At 41.1% G+C, this 22,467-nt stretch overlaps 1 protein-coding gene across 3 annotated transcripts in view; it reads right to left on the reverse strand.

Annotated features, from left to right (window-relative positions):
- Nucleotides 1-22,467, reverse strand: part of mcf2la (mcf.2 cell line derived transforming sequence-like a) — a 64,991-nt gene that overhangs the window by 13,828 nt on the left and 28,696 nt on the right. For all 3 annotated transcript variants that reach the window (XM_073495512.1, XM_073495514.1, XM_073495513.1), the window contains 3 exons: nucleotides 13,389-13,469; nucleotides 10,218-10,332; nucleotides 7,091-7,181 (listed from right to left, as the gene is read on the reverse strand). In XM_073495512.1, the coding sequence (XP_073351613.1) occupies nucleotides 7,091-7,181; nucleotides 10,218-10,332; nucleotides 13,389-13,469 (287 nt within the window). The remainder of the gene's footprint in view (nucleotides 1-7,090; nucleotides 7,182-10,217; nucleotides 10,333-13,388; nucleotides 13,470-22,467) is intronic.

Consider the following 22,467-nt stretch of genomic DNA (forward strand, 5'->3'; position numbering starts at 1 on the left):
AATATCCCCTACATCTCCTACAATTCTTCACAGTTGTTCCCTTGGTGCACATGTGGCTACAGGGTAAATTAGTCCTGTGTCTCTGGGAGTAACCCCCATTTTTTGTGTCCCTCCACCTGCACACTAACAGGTTAAAAGCCTTTACACAGACAACAGCCCAAGAGGCCACTCAGCTGAAAGGCTATATTGGTTACGGCTTCCCTCTAAAACCCTTGGTGAATTACACCACCCTGTTAGGCATCATAAATCGATGTGGGGTGACATCTGTACACACACGCACACACACACACACACAGGCCCAGAGGTATGCTCAGAGATGTCTGACAGGCTCATAAATTCGTTAGTGTTTCCATAAATAAGTCTGAAAAAAAGAGATACAAGAAAATATTCACAACGTTTAAAGGATTTAATTATTTTTGGCTTAGATATGTTGTAGTATTGACACTGTTTTCCTTCAACTCCCACTCAAACATCACGGGCATTCCTGGTCTTTCCTGGCTTTTCTGCTGATTAAATTTTGGTGGCACTGATCTATAGCCATTGCTGGGTTTATTACATCTTTATTTACAGATTTATTACATCTGCTTCCCGCTAAAACAGACGTTTAATCCACCAGTTATATTGCATATGTGACGCTCTGTGTTCTACAAAATGGTGTCAGCCACTGACCGCATCCGTAATCGTCATCACAAAGCCGATATGTATCAGAATCACAACCCATGAAAACAGACAACACGAGTACGCTGATAAAATACGTGGTACATGGCTTTAATCTAATCGAGAAGGAGACCGGCAGTGACACAGTGCCACACATACATCATAGTCATGAAATGCCTGCACTGCGTTGCCATGGAAACCATTCTCCTTGAAAACACATGGAGGGAGATGGAGAGAGAGAGAGAGAGAGAGAGAGAGAGAGAGAAAGAGAGAGATGGATGACGGAATGCAAGCGAGAGTGATGATACAGGGAGAGACAGGGTGTGTGTGTGTGTGTGTGTGTGTGTGTGTGTGTGTGTGTGTGTGTGTGTGTGTGTGTGTGTGTGCGTGCGTGGGACAAATTAAGAGAGAATAAGAGAGTGGCGGATGTCTCCCTGTGTGGAGGAGTTTTGTAATGTTGATGGCTCCGCAGCTCCACTCTGCTCTTCCACTCATTTATTTTTGGCTCTCACAGACACATGCACACACCCCACCTGCTGCGATGTTGATGAAAGACAGCCAGGTTGGAAGATTCAATGCTCACTCTACATGCTTCCTTTGCAATTTCCAAACGACCTGACAATAACGCGCCTCCACTTAATCACACCTGTAGAAAATTAAGTGTCGGAAAGAATAATCAAATGTAGATTAAGTAAAGCTTTATATTAAGGTCCTTGCAATAAGCATTATTTAGGAGGTAATAAGGGAAACTATTAAACTATATAGAAAAAAAACTATATAAGCATTAATATTAGCATCATAAAACATGATAAGATGATAAGAAGTCAGCCATGAGGGCTTTTAATAAACTTTTTAACAATGTATAGACTGCTTATGAACATTAATGAAAATGAGTATTTTATAATTTTTATAATTCTAATTCTTCTTAAACTAATTGTTTCACTAACTTGCCTGTTATGTCAAGGTTAAGACTTACTTCACTAAGCTTTTTTTGGTTCCTTTATTAAGATTAAAACATAATTTATTATGCATTTATTAGCAATTAACTCCCAGATCTAAAGCAAGAAGAATGCCTTATTAAATGTAATAATATATCTTTTGTTGCATGTATTTACAGTGTTTTTGCTTGTGTCTTATAATCCTTTTCTTCTTTAAATTATGAACAATAAAGGTGTTTATTTTTAGTAACACATAAAGTAGAGCCTTATTACCTATTATCTTACACGTATTACAAGGACCATATTATAAAGCTCCACTATAGACACATTCTAATTCACATATGAATATTGTATAAATTTTTTTTTATTCAAATTCTTCCATGGTTCTTCTACCAATAACACACCAATCAGAACACAGTAAGCAATCTATCTGTAATTGGAATCCATTAAATTCAATAAACCCAGAGAGGTCCTGGTTTAATTTGTACCTCTGCATTAACATGATAATACACAATCTGCTCGGTGCATCCCCCTGACGGATCAACACAGGCATGTTAATGCGCATACACCTCCCTGGGCACACACTTCTACATTAAAGTGATGCGCACACACACACACTTCTCACAGATAAAAAGCACACATAAATAAATGATAAAGGATTAGAATATCATTTCTGTTGACCAGCCTTATTTATATTCTTCCAGTGAGATCGAGGGGAGGAAAACCACTCCACTCATGTCCTCTAATGACATCCACAGTGTTCTCCAGGGAGTTGGATGGCCGCGATATTAAACCGGCTCCCATCATGAGCTCAAAGGCCCTCTGCCTGTTTCACCGCTTTTGCCTTGGGACATGAAGGGAGTTCAAATTATGACAAAGAGAAAGTGAATCTTGACAAAGACTGCTGCACTGAAACTGCTTTTTAGCTGGCTGTAACAAATTCAAGCTTCTTTTTTGCACCGGCTGATGGAGCCGTCTCTGTCTTCACCCCGCAGCAATGTTCCTGTATGCTTGACTAACTGCATATTTATTACCCTAAACAGCGAAGAGGGGCTGCAACAGAGATGATGTCCCATCATCCACTGCAGCGCGTGTTGATTCACCCTGTTACACCTAATCAAATTCTGCTGTTTGGATGGTGGCTTTACTGTGAGATTTTGGAGTATACACGGAAAATTAAAGGAACAGTTCAACAACAAAAAAAAGAATATCTCACAGCTTCCGGACACTTGGATTAAGCAGGACGAGCTGTACAGAGCCATTTTAAAGACCCCAGCAACCTCAGTTATTTGGGCGAACTGCAGCTGCTGTTTTGCTGTGAAGCTCCGGAAATGTTTGGTAGACAACGAAACTTCACCAACCATCCCATTCTATCAGCGTGGGGGGGAGTAGATAATGACTGAACCTTCATTTTTTCTGTGAACTGGTCCCTTAAGTGGAAGCCTGAGGTTAAAGCATCTAAAAAAAGACACAAAAACTTTGGCTAATAAGATAGGGAAGAATTGAAACTGTCAGGTTTGCAGGGAAGCAACAAAACGATTAAGAAAAGTAGGACACCGACATTAAAACACGAGTGGTCGTTACTGGAAACTGTTGCTTTAGTTATTTGGTCACTGATTGAGGCTGACAAAGGTTATAAATGACCTGAATGGTCCTTTTTAGAGGGATTTTTCTGGACAAACAAGGGTGGAGACACTGCAAACAAATGACCAAAGGAGCCTAATGTAATTCAATTTAGCAGAGCAAAATAATCCCATTGTTAAAAGATGTTACTTTGAATTTCTGTAATTTTGTGAGCTGCAGTTGTTGAGGTCACATGTCATACTCGCTTTCATTTACCGCTACAGTACATCACTGGTCAGCTCCATCTGTGGATTGTCAGACATTCAGCGTCTGCAGAGTGAGAGCATCTGTGCACGTGCTGTACACTAATCCCTGGCTTTTACATGACAATACTGCCCACTCCTCGTGTTTTATTCTTTGCGACGGGGAGAACCAGCAGGCGACCTTGAACGGCCTTGAGCAGCAAAGCGTCCCATGGGAAGATGTACGACCTTCATTCTGCAGTAAGACTGCGTGTCATTGGTTGGTGGACAAAGCAGGCGTGTCCAATAAGGACATCCGCCATAGGGGACTGAGGAGGAGAGGATGCGAGACGCCACCTGCTCTTGGTGCCTTCAGGTTAAGTTATAGTGCTATCTGCTTCCATCAAGAGACATTATTCACACACTGTGACTTCATGTATTCCAAACCGCCAAAGGATTTAAAGCTGCAATTCCTGTTTCTTTTTTAATTGTGATCTTGTGATTCTGTCATGCAATAGATCATAGTTTACAAGTTGCATTGTCTGTCCGTCCTGGGAGAGGGATCCTCCTCTGTGGCTCTTCCTGAGGTTTCTTCCATCTTTTTTCCCCCCTGATAAAAGGTTTTTTTTCTCAACATGACATGTTTTTCCTCACTTGAACCGAGGGTCTGAGGACAGAGGATGTCATTCACTGTACAGATTGTAAAGCCCACTGAGGCAATATGACTGTGCTATAGAAATAAAAATTGATTTGATTTGATCTTGTGATAGACTTACTAGACTTTGCTAAGATACATCTGGATTTAAGACGCCTTTGTCATCTAAATCTGCTGAATTATATAGTGGGATAGTGTCTTTGGAACTGTGATTAGCATTTTTCATTTTTCAACAACAGTCTGCTATTAAATGGCAAAAATATACAGACATTCTGAAAAAATACAGGGAAAGCAGAGGATGACTCCAGGAGCAGAGAGACAGAGAACAAAGAAATGAAGCAGTGGATGAAGAGGGACAGAGAGAGAGGTGATCAGCAGGAGGATGGCGAGGATGAGCGATCCCGCAGAGAAGCTTCTGCTATCATTGTGATAAACCTCTTGCTATCTCTCTTCATCAGAGGATTTCTACTGGGTATAACAGGCTGTGAGACACATTTACCTTACTGGAGCTTAACAACAATACGCTTTTTTCTTTCCCCAGTTTTACTGACTGAGGTAAAAACAAAAACATTTCAGGAAAGTATATCTTCATTTAGTTTAATTTCAACTAAAGGTAAATGTAGTAACAATCAGTGCAGGTAAAATGTTTTTTTTTAACATTAGAGCTTTATTAAGGGAAACCCGTACTATGCAGATGTTGTCAGCTGCAGTTGAACGCAATTAAAATGTTCCCTTTTACATGGCTCAATGTGCGAGACAGCGAGAGACGTGGCAGCGGTGGTCGAGCGTGCTAGAGAGTGAATGAAGAGAGGGAGCAGCGTTGGCAATAGCAAAGCAGTGAATCGTTTTGGCCTCTCTGCCCTGCCTGTGTGTCTGTGTAGCTCGTCCCGCCGTCAGTCAAACAGACACAAAGACCTGTAGCTCTTTATGACAGACTAAACGCAGCGGAGAGAGACAGAGACAGCAATGTAATTAAAAAGTCCTCACACCCTGCATGAGACTGGGGGCTACGCACCACTGTCCAGAGGATGACATCCAGAGACATCCTGGACACAGCAAAATAATAAGAAAAAACAGGCAGAGGGCAGGTTCTGTGTAGATAAAGCATTACAGATATAGCATTTCTAGCTATTCGCTCTCTTGCTGAGAAGATCGGTTAGCTTAACTTAGCAAGACTAAGACTGGAACAGCCAGCCTGGCTTTGTCAAGAAGTAACAACGTACACCTACTAAAATCACTCATTATCAATGTTGTTTAGTCCATACACAAATTTAAGTCTAAAAACAACAAATTGTGGTTTTATTAAAGGTTATGTCAAGACTCCAGAAAGGTACTGCACCTGGCCAAATAAATGACACCTACACATAATGCCACTATTTCACTCTTTAAAACAAATGAGATACTGTATGTTAATTAGTGAGATTTACGGGTGCTATTAGGTTTCCCACTGTTTCTAGTCTTAATGCCAGGCTAAGCTAAACAGAGAGAACATGAGAGAGCTATCAATCTTTTCATCTTACTGTTGGCAAGAAAGTGAGCATTTCCCAAAATGTCAAACAACTTGACTTTAATGTTGTAATAATAATAAATAATGACACAGACACAACGGTAATATCTCTGAATCTATATTAATACCTCATCAGATCATAACATTTATATATGGCTGTTTTCACGTATCTTGTTTTTTTTTTTCAAATTCCTACACACAATTATGCAGTAAGACCAATTAAAACAATCAATCAACTCTTGATTGTTGCACTGCTATCAGTAGAACCCACAGTCCATCGACGTCCCTTTCAAGGACACAGGCAGAGCCAATGGACTGGAATAAGATAATAGACCTGGAATGGTCCATTATGACTGATGGGGGAGTGTCTCCTGTGTGTGCAGATGTTTGTGCGTACAGGTCAAACTGACATCCTGGAGTTCAGTTAGTGAAGAAAAGGAGCTTCGTAATGATTTATCGTCACGGTGGGGATTGTTCTAGAGAAGGACCATCAGGTTTGATGATAATCAGTGTCCAATTAGCATATATTAGCATATATCTGCATATCCTAAACATGCTTAACGGTGTAATACAGGTTGAGCATCTTAACAACAGATGTGCAGGGTGTGGTGAGGCTTCATCCTAATGTTGGCAGAGCTGGTAAGTCATGATTCAAAGATGGAAGACGAATGTTGCCAAAAATCTACTTTGCCAAGGGAGCTGTGAAGACACCCTAACCCCACACTTCTTTCAGACAGAGCAGTCTCCTTTTCTAATGTTTTTCCTTATTAAGGGCTTCGGAGAGCAGCTATCAGTACTTTGATTCTCAAGTCTGTCTGATGTAAATCCTCTACTCCTCTGCCTCTCTCTGCTGGCTTATATTTCTGATCATTATTCTTCCTTTTGGCCTCCCCTGTTTCCCTCTAAAAGCATCTCCCTGGATCCCCTCGCTTTCACTCTCACCTCGTCACTCTTGTTCTGCTGTTTCAATTCAACATCTTAGAGGAGAGCGAAAGTTCCACACCGTCCAAGAAGTAGGCTAGTAGGCTAGTGGCACACGGATACAACGCGGATGATAAAAATAAAAACAATTACAGGATTAGACTAATGGCTCGCACAGCGTGGACTTTCTATGTATAACAGGACGGTATCTCGCAGTGTGTTCACACGTTGTTAGACTCCGCCACCCACTCCAGCATAACACACTATTTTTAACTCCCCTCCTGCCTCATTCCAACATCCAGAGAGAAAAAAAGACCGTCGCCTGATACAAGTTTACATGTCCTTCGCATGCACAGCTAATGAATACACGCACATAATGTACAGTTTGTACAAGCCACCAAACACACACAATAGACCAAAGCATCCATTACTCTGAGTGGTGACAAACCAAATTATACACACACACAGCCGACACCAGCAACTACACCCACACACCCATGTTTAGAGTAATACACACACACCGAAACTGCTATCATCAGCAAATGATGCACACAAACAAATACAAACATACATACATATATACACAGACAAACCAATAGGTTCTTACAGCGATGCGGAGCAGGGTAGCCCTGACGGCGGCCCATCGGTCCAGTCGTCTGTCGATGACCAGGATGAAACCCTCTCCTGATGCTGCGACGCTGCAGGAGAGAAGCAATCACTGTTATCACCGGGAGAACCACTTTTCTACACGTGTGTGTGTTTGCACTGCAGGCTGAGATCTAATTGTTAAGGTCTAGACATCAGGTCAAGCTGCCGTACGAGGCACCACATTAATCCAACAAGGCAATTTTAAGGAGCATGTTGATGTGATGTGAGGCTCCAACAGCAGCAGTACCTGAGTGATCTCCAGGGTGTCCCCGGCAAGATTCTTGTCCCATTGAGAAAACAATTCCCCCAAAAGTGATTCAGTCAAATTCAGTCATTATCTAATCACCCCCATGATGCAAAGTCAGGTGAAGTTTTGTAGTCCACAAATTTCTGGAGCTTCATGGTAAAACAGCAATGCAGCATTTTCAGCAAAGTAGATGGGGACTTTTAAAATGTAGGAAGACAACCACAAAAGGGCTCCATACAGCCTGTCCAGCATAATCCAAGTCTCCTGAAGCCCCGAGATCCCCAACTGATTTGAAAATAAGTTATTAATACTCTTTATGTTGATTTTTTAAATGTTTTATAACAAGTCCCCATCTATCTACCTACAGTTGGTTATGAGAATGCTGCAACGCTGAAATATTTTTGTGCACTACCAGACTGCACTGAAACTTTACATCAGCATCGGGGTGAGTAGATAATGAACACATTTTCATTCATAGGTGAACTGTTCTTTAATTTCATCCACCTTTATTCAGGTATTTTCATAATCACGGAACACACTGTAAGACTGAATCCTCAAATATGTTGCAAATATGTCCCCATCTTTAGTACTAAGACTGAGAGGTATGATAAAAAAATATCATATTGCAAATATGCTGACAGATATTGCGATGTGATTCACGATCTAAATTTTCATTTTCATCAAAAAACAGCATCGAAGTCATGATGATGTGATGCTGTTGGGGTCAAAACATGTTTTCTTACATCAGGAGAACAAGAGTTGTAGGCCAGAGCATCTCTGCAGCACTACAGTATTTCATTATATTGCAGTTATAGCAGCTTCTGTGATTTGGATGTTGCACATGGCCATATTGAGATTTTAATAATATTTCAATTAATTATGCAGCCCTATTTGGTACTGATCACCCATTGCTATCATATAGTCCTGCACTGCATTTCCTAGTGATCATTAACAAAAATATGAAACGTATCGTTTCAGTCCACTGGAGTGGCTGTACAGCAAAGTAGAGCCTGGTTGGAGCTTTCAGCTAAAGCTCTCTTTGTCATAATCATTATCAAGTTTTGTCACATATATCATATATACAATTTTCATAGAAATGACAGGACTTCAGAGGTCTTTGCTGGTCGTCATGACAGGAAAAAATATAATTTGGGAATTAAAAAGCCTGGAAAGGTAAAAAGGTGAAAGCCTCGCTACAAACTATAGCCATCATCTGTCATAAGTGATGATTATGGAAGAGACCCTTGTGATAACCATGGCAACCTTGGCTCTGCGTTAATGTGTGTGTGTATGCGAAAATCTTGCCATTCATTCCACAGGCTGTGCCATATGTAGTGGCCTCATTAAGCTAATGTGTGTGTGTCAGTGTGTGAGTGTGCGTGTGAATGCAGTATTTTCCTGCAAAGGTCCTGCTGGACAAATTGACATGCATCCTGACACCTAATACACACACACACACACACACACATACACACTGTAGGGCCAATATTACTGCTGAGTTGCTCCATCTGTGTGTCATAATTAGCCAGTTTTCATCATCATCACACACATACACAGACAAATTAAGAAAATGAACACACTACAGTACCCAGTGAACGCTGCGACAGCAAATCCTCAATCCATCTCTACTGGAGAAAATATTCAGACCACATAAATGATGTCAGCTGAATGAGGAAAATATCTGCTATCCTGGGATAAAAAAAGATCAAAATCCTTAATATTCCATTGTTATCATCCAGAAATAATCCATTTTTCCTTATTCTGTTGTTGTCACTGTTCAATTCCTGCATCTACAGTCATCTGTGTGCGGCTCGCAGATGGAGAGAGGTGACCGTTCACATCTTTAAACAGCATCTCCCTCCTCCTTTCCCTTCTCCCTCTGCTTCTCCACCACCTGCCTCTCGCCCTCAGCCAATCAAAACTAAGCCCTGCGTCTTGCTGTTCCCCCACAGCCAATCGGAGCTCCGAGTGCAGCCAATTGGCAGCTGGGTGCATGTAGCCGATGGGGAGAAAGGGAGGGGACTCAGAGGAGGGGGGGAGTGGGATATGAAAGGTGATGAGCCACGGAGAAAAAAAAAAAAAACTGTGGCCGCCATGACACACACACACACATACAAATACACACACACATATATAGATATACAGATGCATACATCTCCATCCTTTATCCCCCCCTTAATTATGTGTGTGAATGTCATGGTGTGTGCGTGTGTTGGGAGAGCAGTGCTCAGCAGTAAAGGAAAGGTGAAATGAAGGAAGGGGAGGTGAGAGGGAGGAGGGAGGAGGGAGGAGGGACAGGGGGAGGGAGGAGTGAATAAAGAGGGAGAAAGGAAAGGAACAAGAAAAGGAGATGTGTATCATGATTTAATTAAATATTAATTAACCAAACAAATGATGGTTGATTTTACCTCAGGGTTGGAACTAAAATCTTTCTTTCAGGGTAAGGGCTATTGTGGTAGTTTATTTTAAAAAATACTTAAAATTACATGCAAATTCTACATTGAGATTTAAATCATCTGATTTTAAGTAGATAGTCCAAATGAAATAGTTTATTTTTGTGTCTTCTCTGGAACCATTTTTTATCCTTTATTTTTCATTCTATAAATCCCTTTTCTTTCATTTGGTCTAAAAGCTGTGTCTTTATGTCATGCTGCTGTTTCCCTGTGACAGGCCTTTTGTATTGTGCTGCCATCTGTTGGCTCCACGTGGTACCTACACCTCCCCAATTGGCCAGACTCCCTTCACAGTTTGTTTGTTGTCAAACATACTGAAGCTGCGGAAAAGGATGGTGTGTGTGTGTGCGTGTGTGTGTGTGTGTGTTTGTGTGTGTGATGCCCACCTGGGGACGCTGGCGAGGTAGCTGAGGACATTTTGGACCTCCTCCTCCTCCAGCTCGCCGAAAGCCGGGAACTCTGGGAAGACGATGATGGGGCTGCCGTTTATCCCGCGGCCCCCTGGTGAGACACAGAGGTCAGGGGGACAGACACAGACAGGTCAGCTTGACATCCAGCTTGTTGGTGATTTCCTATGATTTCTAAATAGACTCTCTGAATCAGTTTATTTCATGGATCACAATGGCCTCAAAATTCAAAATACATATCAGAAAGATAATCACAGGAAAAGTATTTTCCCAAAAATATGTATGTCAATCTATACCTTCCCTACGGCTCATTGTTTTTTATTGATCTGATTTCACTGTTCTACATATGACAGCACTCAACCTAAATAATTCTAACTGACATATCACCAGTGGTGGAATACAAAAAACAAGTACTTGTACTTAAAGTGCAACTCCACACGTACTTTGAGGTACTTGTACTTTACTCAAGTCTTTTCCTCTTGTTTTAGTTACTAGTTTTGACATATAAAAGATATTTATAGCCGATGAAATATAATATTTTGTTTAAAATTGAATAACCCAACAGTATACACAAGTACAGCTGAAAAAGTCGATTCATCCATTAGTTGATTGACAGATTTTTTCATTCAAAAACATTTCATTGCTCCAGTTTTATCAAAGTGAGGATCTCCTGCTATTCCTTTAAATTACTTTGGTGTATATTAATTCATTTGAGGTTTGGACTGTTGAATGGACAACAGAAACATGCATTGTGAAGGTGTCACTTTGGGTAATTGTCATTTAATTATATTTAGAAGTTTTACAAATCAAATAATCAAGTTATTAATGGAGAAAATATTCAGAAGATTAATCAATAATGGAAGTAATCATTAGTTGCAGTACCATAAATACCAAAATAGTTCAAAAAGAGTGCCACTTCAACCAACTGCAACAGTAAGTGAGTATGTAAAATACAATCAGAGTGTGTAGATGGTGCGCTTTGGCTTCAGATTATCACTTCTGTTTACCTTCATTATAGGCCGGTAACTGATTATGTAAATGTCCCAATATGGTGCCGATAATCAATCAGGCAGACATACTGTATATCGTGCATCCCTGAAAGAGGCTCTTATTATTCATCACTTCTTATTGGCCATTTGTCAGCAGGTTGTAAAATGAAGTGAAAATGAGACCCGGCCCATCTAAAATCCATTTGGGTTCTAAATTATAATTAAAAACATAATGATGTCATTTACTTTATTGTTTGATACATTTTCCACAAAAACCTCAGACAAATAACTAATGACAACGGGACGTACACAAGGACAGACAAAAACTAAAACACACGGGCCTCACAAACACACACACACACTCCTTCTGCCTTCTCCTTCACTGGTGTGTCAAGTTGCAGGTGATTGTTGATGAATTATTCACGTCGTCACAGGGCAGGCATTATTGTCATGGTAACCCAACACAGGGCCCTGAGTGTGTGTTTCTGTGTACGTCAGCGTGCGTTTGTTTTTCATGTTGCTTTGTGTATTTCTGTGTGAGTTGCTGGCTGTGTAACGCTTTAAATAAAATGTCAAACTTTAAAACTGTAAATTGATTCTTAATGCTTATCTTCATTAGAACCTAACTGTCAAAGTCAAGATGACATTGGAAGAACTTTCAGCGATATGTGTAGTTGTCTTTCTTTACTTAGTGAAAGATACATACATAGATAAATATAAAAATACTTTTAGTGTCTGAAGGAAATTAAGGGGCTGAGTTGGAGAGGTAACAAAGTTTTGTATTGACTTCTAGTTAGATACACAGCAATAGGTTAATTTAAGCTCCTATGTTCGGCTTTTCAGGTACATACTTTTATTTTGGGTGTCCACTAGAAAAGTTTGTATGCTTTAATGTTAAAAAAAACATATTATTTCTCATGCTGTCAAATTGCTACAGCACTTCTATTCACCCTCTGTCTGAGTGCTCCATTTTAGTGCCTGTCTCTTTAAGGCCCCCCCGTCCTAAAAGACCAGTCTGCTCTGATTGGTCAGCTCTCACAGGCCTGAGCCCACCGTGTCTTCTAATCAGTTCAGTCTGTGCTTTTGCGAGCACGACTGTGCGGTTGTGACATCACAACCTTACAGAAGTCCCGACAGCTTGTTTAAAGTTTCTGAATACGGTCTCTATGCATTTCTCCATGAATTCAGGGGTTTGATAATTTCACAGTATTTATACAGCACCTAGACCTGCTTTATAATAAAAAATACACATGGAAATCTCACGTTCTACAGTAAAATTACAATATAATCTTCTAAAATACACACAGAGTTGAAACCTCCTTACATTAAGAGTTAAGTATTCATCCTAATGCACACATAAGCAGAGACAGTTGTCAAAGAATCATTTTTCAAGTGGCGCTGCTTTAAAGTTTGAAGTGGAGCTATTTCTGGAGTCTGGATTACAATTCTGTGCTGCATGTTATGTACATTTTCCTGCCATCAGGGACACACACACACACACACTCGCTTTGATATCAGATGCAATTTTGTCGCTGTCGGCAAAAGAGTAAGCTGTCAAAACAAGCAGGCCTCCAATAGATCTACCTGGTTAAACCTGCAAAATGGATAAATGAAGCTGAAAAGTGATACACTAACTTTATGCAACAAATATCTACAATGTAGCAGCGGTAAACACACATATTTAGATAACAGCTAAATTCACGGTAAAACAAATCCCCATAAATGAACTCAAAGTATTATGTTAATAACCCTGATTTGTTCCATCCTTGTTTTTCCACCAACAACTCAGTTTTTCGATCTAATCTAATCAATTCTTTCTACTTGGAAACAAAGCCAGGTCTATCTGGGGTTACTAGTCCATCCCAAACTTCACCTTTTTACTTCACCGTAACTCTTGCAAAACAGTTTCGTTTAATTGCATTTATTTAGCTAATTCAAAATGTTGGGTCTTGACGATGTAAAAATGTGGGAGGGGGGGATGTGTCACTAGCAAATGTCTGGTGCATTTAATTTGGTAATTTGTTTAAATTAAGCACCACAGAATCCTATTTTACAATTACATGGCAAAACAAAGCTGTATTTGAGGTGGCTGACCCTGACTCATGCTGTGCCCCACGTCCCCGGTGTGTTACCTAGAGAAGAGAAAAGAAATCAAACCAACCTGGCAGGATGGCAAACTGTTTCTGGAGTTCAGAGCCGATTTCTGCACACAGGAGACCCTCCTCCCTCTGCAGGATGTCATCTGAGGAAAAAGAGACACAGATGCAGAGGTTTTAAAGATGCTAATGTATCCACACAAAAAACACATCCTACAACTTGTGTTGTGTTCCAGACAACACCGGACTTCAAAGTGCTCTAAGTGCAAGACGTCAAAAGTGAGCAAAAAGCCTGACAGACCGTACCGAAGTGATATCTCATTGGCAAGTGTACACAGAACTAAACTGAAAAAGTACACCCTACCCCCTTTCCATGGGTGCTGCCATTGTTGCGTGACGTCACACAACTGCTCCTGGTGAAGTCGGGGTAGATAAATGTGCCCCGAATTCACAAGTAGGAATTCCGACCTCCTACACTGACTGGAACGCAGCATTATCATCACCCTGTAAAGCTGGCGGCCATGCTAAAAGTTCTCAGCTCTTTGCAATTAAGGACAGCCGATTGCACTTCTGAACCTAGAGCTAAGCAGTCAAAACTAAACTGAATAGGCCGTTAATGTGCTGTTTATTCTGTTGGCTGACGAGGTCCGCTGACTGTTGCGAGGTTAAATGGGATCAGATGACAAAGACAAAGAAGAAACAGAAGAGGTTAAATCAGGCTGTGGGGAGCATTGTGGCTGATTAGCCACATTTTGATACGGAGCCAATAATACAGTGTGACCCATTTATAGCCATCAGATGATCTTTTTTATTACAGATTCATGTAATTAAATCAGCTGGCTTCCTATTGGTGTCCAAATATCTAACAATCTGCCATGGCAACCTTTCACGGCCTTGTTGTCACACAGACATACATTGTTCAACATTCAACTGAGACTATACTGACTCAGAGGCAGATTAAATCCTAGATTTTTTTTAATATATGTTAATAAGGAGGAAAGATGGAAATAAAAAGGAGAGTGAAAGCGAAACAATCCACAGAGGATAAAGGGGAGAAAGCGAGGTGGAGACACCGACAGGGGATGAACTAAACAGCATTTGGATTTCCTCTTCTCTCTGGTCAAGCTGGATTACAGTAATCTCATTTAGCCCTCTGAGACTTGTACAGACAGAGAAATACAGAGATAGAGAAAAAGCACTCTTCCCCCACCCTTTTGTTTGCCATGTGTGACCCACGCATGCCAACTACATGGAGTAGAATCGTTAATTGTGTTCGATCGTGTCTGCATCTGTGAACGAAAACTGAGAATTGTATTGTGTAAAGAAATATAGCTGTGAGGTGCGTGTGTGCATATAGACAAAGGCTGGCACCCAGACTGGTGTGAGGGAAGTGTGGCGAGGTTTCTGAGCAGTATGGTAGGGCTGGCAGTGAGAGGCATTAATTACCAGCGAAGTGCAAACCAAGCAAACTGTTCACATTTTAGGAAGGAGCCAGATACCAAACCCCCCCCTAAAGGAGCAGCTCTACTCACTCATTACAAGGCTCCAAGCTCGGCAGTCAATTAAAGATAGAATGCTTGATTTAATCTCATAATATTTCCTGCCAGGATTTGAGCACATTCATACTTTTATTTCAGATGACTACTAGGAAACATGTCACATGCTTTAATGTTCAAAAAACGCATGATTTTTCCCACACTGTCCATTGCTGCAGCACCTCTATTCCCCCTCTGTCTAAAGGGTCCGTTTTAACACCTGTCTCTTTAAGGCCAGCCCCCACAAAAAGCCCAGTCTGCTCTGATTGGTCAGATCTTACAGGCATGAACAGTAACCGCCCTCCATGTTTCGTGTAACTGTAATAAGCTGCAGCATAACCTTCACCAGCTCACTACTCTTGTGGATGTCGGTGTGATTAGCACCTTGTGTACAACTCTCAACTCTAGTACAGCATAACAACACATAAGCGCCGCACCACCTAGGAGATGAGCTAAACAGTAGAATCAGAGAATTAGCAGCATGTAGCTAGTTAGCAGGAGCCCGGGATAGGGCTCCTGCTGACTAGCCACATGCTGCTAGTTCTCTCCACCTGATGTTACAACTGACGGTTCAGTTGGTTGGTGCAGAATCGAGCTGGTTACAGCTCGTACACTGGACCGGACCAGCAAACTGGAACCTTCCCAGCCTTACCCATATGACAACAAGCAACCTTTTGCAAGACTGTGGTTTAGTGAGCCACAAGGGCCAAAGGGAAGACCAAAGCAACCAACTCGATAGACATCTGAGAAATCATTGCAGGTTATACAACTACTATATACAGCTAGCATTCTCATCCATAAATATAATCTTTTAAGAGATATTCTGAAAGAAAACTACACATTCTGATGGTCGTTAGCCATTTATTTCAATGATCTTAGAAATCTGAGGATACTCTTGTGTTCTGCAGACGCTCCATATGATGAAGAAACCACCAGATTAAGAGCTTAGATCCTCAGTAATGCACAGTGTGTAAGCATGTCATTGGCTAGACAGTGACTCACACCACATACTGTAAGTCTCATGTCTCATGTGAAGTCCACACTTAGCACGGAGCAGCATGTGTGAACAGCTGTTGCCCAAGTTACTTTACTACTAAACTGGCGACACAAGTATACGTGTTGCTGTGGTCAGGCAGGAATCTGTTACAGTGGAGGTCTAGAGCAATGACTGGCACACTCACACACACACACACACATACAGTAATAATGCCAGTAAGGCACCGGGCATGCACCAGAATCATGAGATTACATTACGATGACAGAGCAGTGACTCAGGAACCATCCAGCTTCTGTGAACACAGGAACAGCCGGACCTACTATTACACTGACAGAAAAGCCTTTTTTATCACCTTTTAAAGCGACGGAGAGAAGTAGCAGGAAAAAGAGGAGGGAAATAGGGAAGGAACAAAATGACTAAGGAATTAATAAACCAAAAAAGGAACAAACTGAAGCAGAAAGGTTAGAAGGAAGGAAGGAAGGAAAGAGTAGAGGAACAAAGGGTAACACTTTTAGCAGGATCCAGTTTAAAGAGATGGTTAACGTGGCACTAATGCAGGTCCACTTTAATAGACTTTAACAGACCACAGAGCTTACAGCAGAGCCAACCGGCCTGTAATTTCACCAAAAACAGCAACTCTGCTATAATTAGCCCGTGCTTCAGCAAAAACCAGAGAGGAAGAAGAGATGGGAAGAGAGGATGTGCTTTGAAATGTAACTCTCTTTACAGTGCCTTTAAGCAAAGTGCGCACAATACGTGAAGCTTAAAAGAGCCACGGTTCTGCTTTAGAAATGTTCAGATGTTGCGACTGTGTGTGAGCAAGTGTGTTGTCATAATGTCAGGGTGTGTGTTGCAGTGTGTTGTCGGGCCAGCTGTCAGTTCAGTGTGTCACGCAGTAAGCCCTGGCTAAGACCCAAACTCTGGAGCGCAGCCAGACATGTGCGGGTGCTTTTTAACTCTACTGTATCCACATCTATGTGTATGGGCGTGTGTGTTTGTGTCTGTGTGTGTGTGTGTGTCTTTGACTTCCAAACTTAAACCCAAAACTCATAACCCAGAGGCATGCTAAATAAACAGCCTCTGTATCTGTATGTAATCACCAATAACAAACTAAAAGCTTGAACAGACTCGGGTATTATAGTCACAACTGCTGCCCAATTCTAAGTAATAATCCATACCTAAGTATGTCATTAACTGCAGTTTATGGAAGTTTTCACATTGCTGTTCCTCAAAGGCGATGTTTTGGGTCATCATCACTGATTGAGGATTGACATGTAGGGTTGGAATAACAGCTGTTCCACACTGTATTTGTTTAGTTTTTAAAGTGGAATGAACAGGTTGGTACCGGACACATTAGGAGAAAACAGGGTTTTGATTTAACCAAAAATTAAAGTACAATTTGCCGGTGAATGCATACACCCCGTAAAGAAATAATGTGTAAGATTTCTGCATTATAATGTAAAAAAAAAAAAAAAAAAAACTTTAAGAATTCAAATTATTTCTTTTTTGTTGAATTTTGCTGCAATGATTAGTTGATTTATCGATTTGTTGCCAACTATTAAGTAAACTGGCAACTATTTTGTTGCTTCTTAAATGTGAATGTCTGGTTTCTTTACTCCTCTATCCTCCATTCTTTAAAATCGAATGAATCTCTCTGATTAAAACTTAAAAAAGTAGGTTCATCTCAGCCTGTCCCTTGCTTTTATTGTCAATATAGTTGGACGGATAAACCCCCGAGAAATTGAGAAAGAAAGACTGGAGTTGGTCGAGGCAGATGGCCGCCCAGCATCGAGTCCGGTCCTGCTCGAGGGTTCTGCCTGTTAAAGGCAGTTTTTTCTCACCACTGTCACCAAGTGCCTGCTCATGGGGGAGATGTTGGGTCTCTGTTTGTTTGATTGATTTATTGATTGATTCATTCATTATTTCATTCATTCACTGAGTTGAGATCAGCAGCTACTCTTTATTTGTCACAGGTAGCAACTACCTGTAAAACAATGCTAAAACTGCAAGCATTTAAAAAAAATATAGGATGTAAATAATATGATTTTCAATCATCAGTTTCAAGTCCCTAACCCACTAACTGGTATTGTTATTGTTTGGGGATTTTAGGGTAGACATATTAATATTAAAAAAAAAAAAAAACCTGCAGACAAACAACAATATAATCAATGCTGCAACAAATCCTGCATCCCTATAAGGGTGAATGGTGCCCACATATCAGACATTCAGGCGTCTGGCTGTTTTTCACTTGTGCTGAAACTCTAATACTCCCTGCTTTGTCCTCAGACGAATGAATGAAATTAAACTATAGCGACTAGGCTGCAAGTGAACCCCTTTAACCACCAAACAACACACACACACACACACATACACACATACACACAGAAGTGGGGCAATGCAAGCCAAACACAAATAGTGATTATGGGGGGCCTAGAAAGAATGTCCCTCCGCCTCCCTGTACCCTTCCCCCAAGCACCCCTTCAGCATTTCATTCATCCTTTTTTTACCAGGGGCTTAGCTGAGGGGCAACCTGATATATAACCCAACAATCTTGGCATCAAAATTAAATATTACACAGTTCAACTCTATTTAATCAGGCACACTTAAGTTCTGTACAATTCTCTGTATTCAAATTCAAAAGTCAGATCTTCTTCCCAGTCAGTTTTTCTCTTAATTATATGAGAGATATTGCAATAATATGCATAACCTTTAATATTTTCAGGATTTAAATATGAGATACACTGAACAACAGATAAAGCTAACTGAATAACACCGATTCACACTCTCATGCCTGTGTCTGCATGTGTATGTGTGTGAGAGAGAGAGAATAAGCCCTGGATTTAGAGAGGTGAAAAGATAGTGAGGAGGAGGAGGAGGAGGAGGAGGAGGAGGGAACGCTGGGGAATGAGGCAGTCGGAAAAAAGAGCGTAGAGGTGCTCTTGTCTCAAAAGGATGAAATGGTGGACAGGGTTTCTTTACACATGCCTACATATTTAATGTGTTGGCCTGGTGCTAGCTGATGCTGCGGATGTGTTTGCTCTATTGTAGGGGGTCAACAGCAGTACTTCACTTCACAACTGTAAAATACACACCGACCAGACCAGCTCCTCAAGAGGAAGTAGTGAAATGATTCAGACTATTTGCATCATCTGTTGTTTTAAAGGTCCCATATTATGCTCATCCAACGGTTCTGCAAGCTCTAACTTACTTACTATGCAATACGCTTGCTTAAATAGGTCACATGTACAATATCTGTCTAGAAAATATTGTTTTCTTTGGAACTTGGTAATGCCTTAGGGCTGCAACTAATGGTTGTTTTCATATCGATTAGTTGTTTTGTCTATAAAATGTCAGAAAACGGTGAAAAATGTTAGTCAGTGTTTCCAAAAGCCCATGATGATATCCAAAAAATGTCTTGTTTTCTCCATAACCCAAAATATTCAGTTTACTGTCATAGAGGAGTAAATAAACCAGTCATTAATCTCATTTAAGAGCTGGACTCGGAGAATTTGGAATTTTTTTTTCTTGAGAAATGGCACAAAAACAAAATAGTTGCCAATTTATTTAATAGTTGACAACGAATAGATAAATCACCCAATTATTGCAGCTGGTTAGTTCAGTATTGGTACAGTTAAATGACGTCAAGCAGCACAATTGGCCTTCAAACATCACTATGGAAATACAAACAAAACACGGTCTTGGTCTGAAACATGCAGACTTATCTCAGCATCTAATTTCTACATAGTTAACAGTAAGTGAGTACACCGTCACTATACACACTGTGAGGATGCCTGTGTTTGGATTCGATTACCGCTAACACTTTTTTTACATTGTAATTTCAAAAACTCAATTTGTGTAACGAGACACACTTTGGTTATGTCAGTCCTCCGAGGTGAAGCAGAGGCAACGGCCCAATTAAGTCTCATAAAGCTACAGTCCATTACACACACCAACTGATGGACCCTGCAGCTAACGTTGTCTGTCTCGTTGACAGACAAAAAAAACCCTTACACACCTCCTCCTTTCTTCTGCGGTCATGTTCCTACAGGATTTCATCAAACACATTGTTCAGTTCAAAGATGGCAGCCAGCTGTTCTCTGCTGGTTAATGGCTGACAGTTCAAAGCCACAGGAAGCCGGAGTGCTGTCTGACGTTCACTCACACACACACACACACACGACCCCAGCTGTGGACTATGCAAACAAAAACAAACATGACATGACTGGACCCAGAGGTGCACCAACACACAGAAATGACCTCAGACACACAGAAACAGACAGAGGAAATGGATCACCAGGGTCCACTGATAACAGTCTAAATCTCTCATGATTTGTTGCTGGGATCAAATTACCTTAAGTTTTAAATGCATTAAATGTTTTAAATGCATTTAAAATGTAGTCTGGTGCACGGAGGTTGCTGTGGCAGAAATGATTCTGGAAATTAAGTTATTCTAAATGTAGTTATAAAAGAGAGGAAATGCCTTTACTCATAAATATGCTTAATCTTTCTCTGTCCAAACAGCAAAACTTTTAAAAAGGCAAAACATGTTAGCAGACGTACCTCCAGCATAATTCATAAGATATATCCGCTACTGGTTAACTGCTGTAAAGAACTGAAGGAATTTCTAATGACAACACACAGTAGTATCATAACTTAAGGTTGCATTTGTCTCTTATATTACAGAGATATGTTGTACAGGTCAGCAACTGCCCCACCTTTTGCTATTTAAGGCAAGTAATGTGGGTGAGTAGTTCAGGAAAATGTTGGGAACTGAAGCCGTGGTGAGCACTTTCTCTGGCATGAACGGATTTTTTTGTTCCTTTGCTTGAAGAAGTTAAATCTGGGGTTGGTGAGATTGTAGAAACCAGCACAAGCCAAAAAAAAAACAAAACCCACCACTTCCCTTCAGGGCAACTTCCAAAGCCACTCCTCCAAAACACATGAACGCACACTGCCTGACTACACCAACACCGACTGCCCCGTTTAATCACCGGACTTCACCACCTGTGTACACCCCCCGGAAAAAACACCCATTTTCACAAACTACTCACTGATTTGTCCCCGGTTTGCGCCGCAATTCAACTCACTTCCGTTATCTGTTGATCAATGTGTAGGGTGTGTATTTTGTTTGGTGTGCAGCCTTGTGAAGTTTGAATTAATATCATTGAATGAAGGTAACAATGAACATGGCATGTGTTTGTGCTCACCGCTGTCAAGCAGGCATGTTATCATTGGGGGATTTTGGCTGCACTCTCTCTGCCATTCTTGTGTGACCAGCTCGCTAAAAAGCTTTAGCAATATATCTGTCTATCCTTGTGGAAGACTCCGGTCATGCAGAATGAGTGTATGGGCAGAGTGCTTGCAGGCATGTAGGCTTGAAGGAGGCAGACAGGTAGCCTGTTCAATTGGGCGGGCTTGATACAAGCCTGCGACGGCCCCAGACACTAGAACTAAAATAACTCACTGTTTTCCAGTATGTATTGTGAAGAAATACTTATCATTTCACACATTTGTCATTGAAGCATTCATTTTAAGTAAATGCATGTTAAATACATGGAAAGATACAGTATATTTGCACACGTTAAAGTACCATGTTGTGTATGAAATAGCTGTGAGACTGTAGCCACATTTCAGTAACTTATCAGCTAGATTAAAGGGCTCATTCCTGGGATTGCTGCCTAAAATGATGTATGTATTAGTATGTATGCAAAAACTCTATGTAACTTCATGTACTACAATATTGCTTGTTTATCTGATATGTACCTCAATATTCAATTCAATTCAAAATACTTTACTTGTCCCCGGGGGGCAATTTAAGAGCTTTCCAGATAGAGCTTATAATGTGAGTGCCATATAAATCTGTTGTGATCTAGAGCAGTGTTTTTCAATCCTGGACCTGGTGGCCTATGTCCTGCATGTTTTAAATGTTTCCCTGCTCCAACACACCTGATTCAAAGAAATGGGTCATTGTCAGGCTTCAGCAGAGCTCAATGATGAGCTGATCATTTCAGTCAGGTGTGTTGGAGCCTACAACATGCAGGGCACAGGCCACCAGGTCCAGGATTGAAAAGCCCTGATCTCGAGTATATCCTTTGAGATTATATGCTGGTCACGTTTAATGAAACAGCATCAAAACAGTAGCAGATCAAGACCTTCAGAATAAAAGCACAAAGCAGCTGTGACACTGTGACAGACGTCCAGCACTCAGGTGTCACTGAGAACTTTAGCTCTCCATCTGTTGCTTTGGTATGCACCACATGTGAAGGACTGACTTGGAATGTAGACTTGAAGGCACTAAGTTGGATAAACCAATGCTTGTGTGCATGTGTGTGCATGGCCAGGGTGTGGCCGGGGGGTTAAAAGTTGCTGCGCTGGTGTACAACACCAGCAGAGAGATGGTCATTTGCATTGTGTGCACATGCATGCAGAGAAGCAAGGATTTGCCAGCCGCTCTGCAGCTGTGTGCTTGTGTACGTGCACTTGTGTGAGGGAATCCAAGCTGTATTATCTGTCATTATACTCAGGGTTTACCGAAGCCCCATCTGTCACTGCTGTGTGGTATCTAACACACATACACACACGTGCACACACACAGGACAGGGCAACCATGCA

This window comes from Pagrus major, chromosome 24 (genome assembly GCF_040436345.1).
Source record: "Pagrus major chromosome 24, Pma_NU_1.0".
NCBI lineage: Eukaryota > Metazoa > Chordata > Actinopteri > Spariformes > Sparidae > Pagrus > Pagrus major.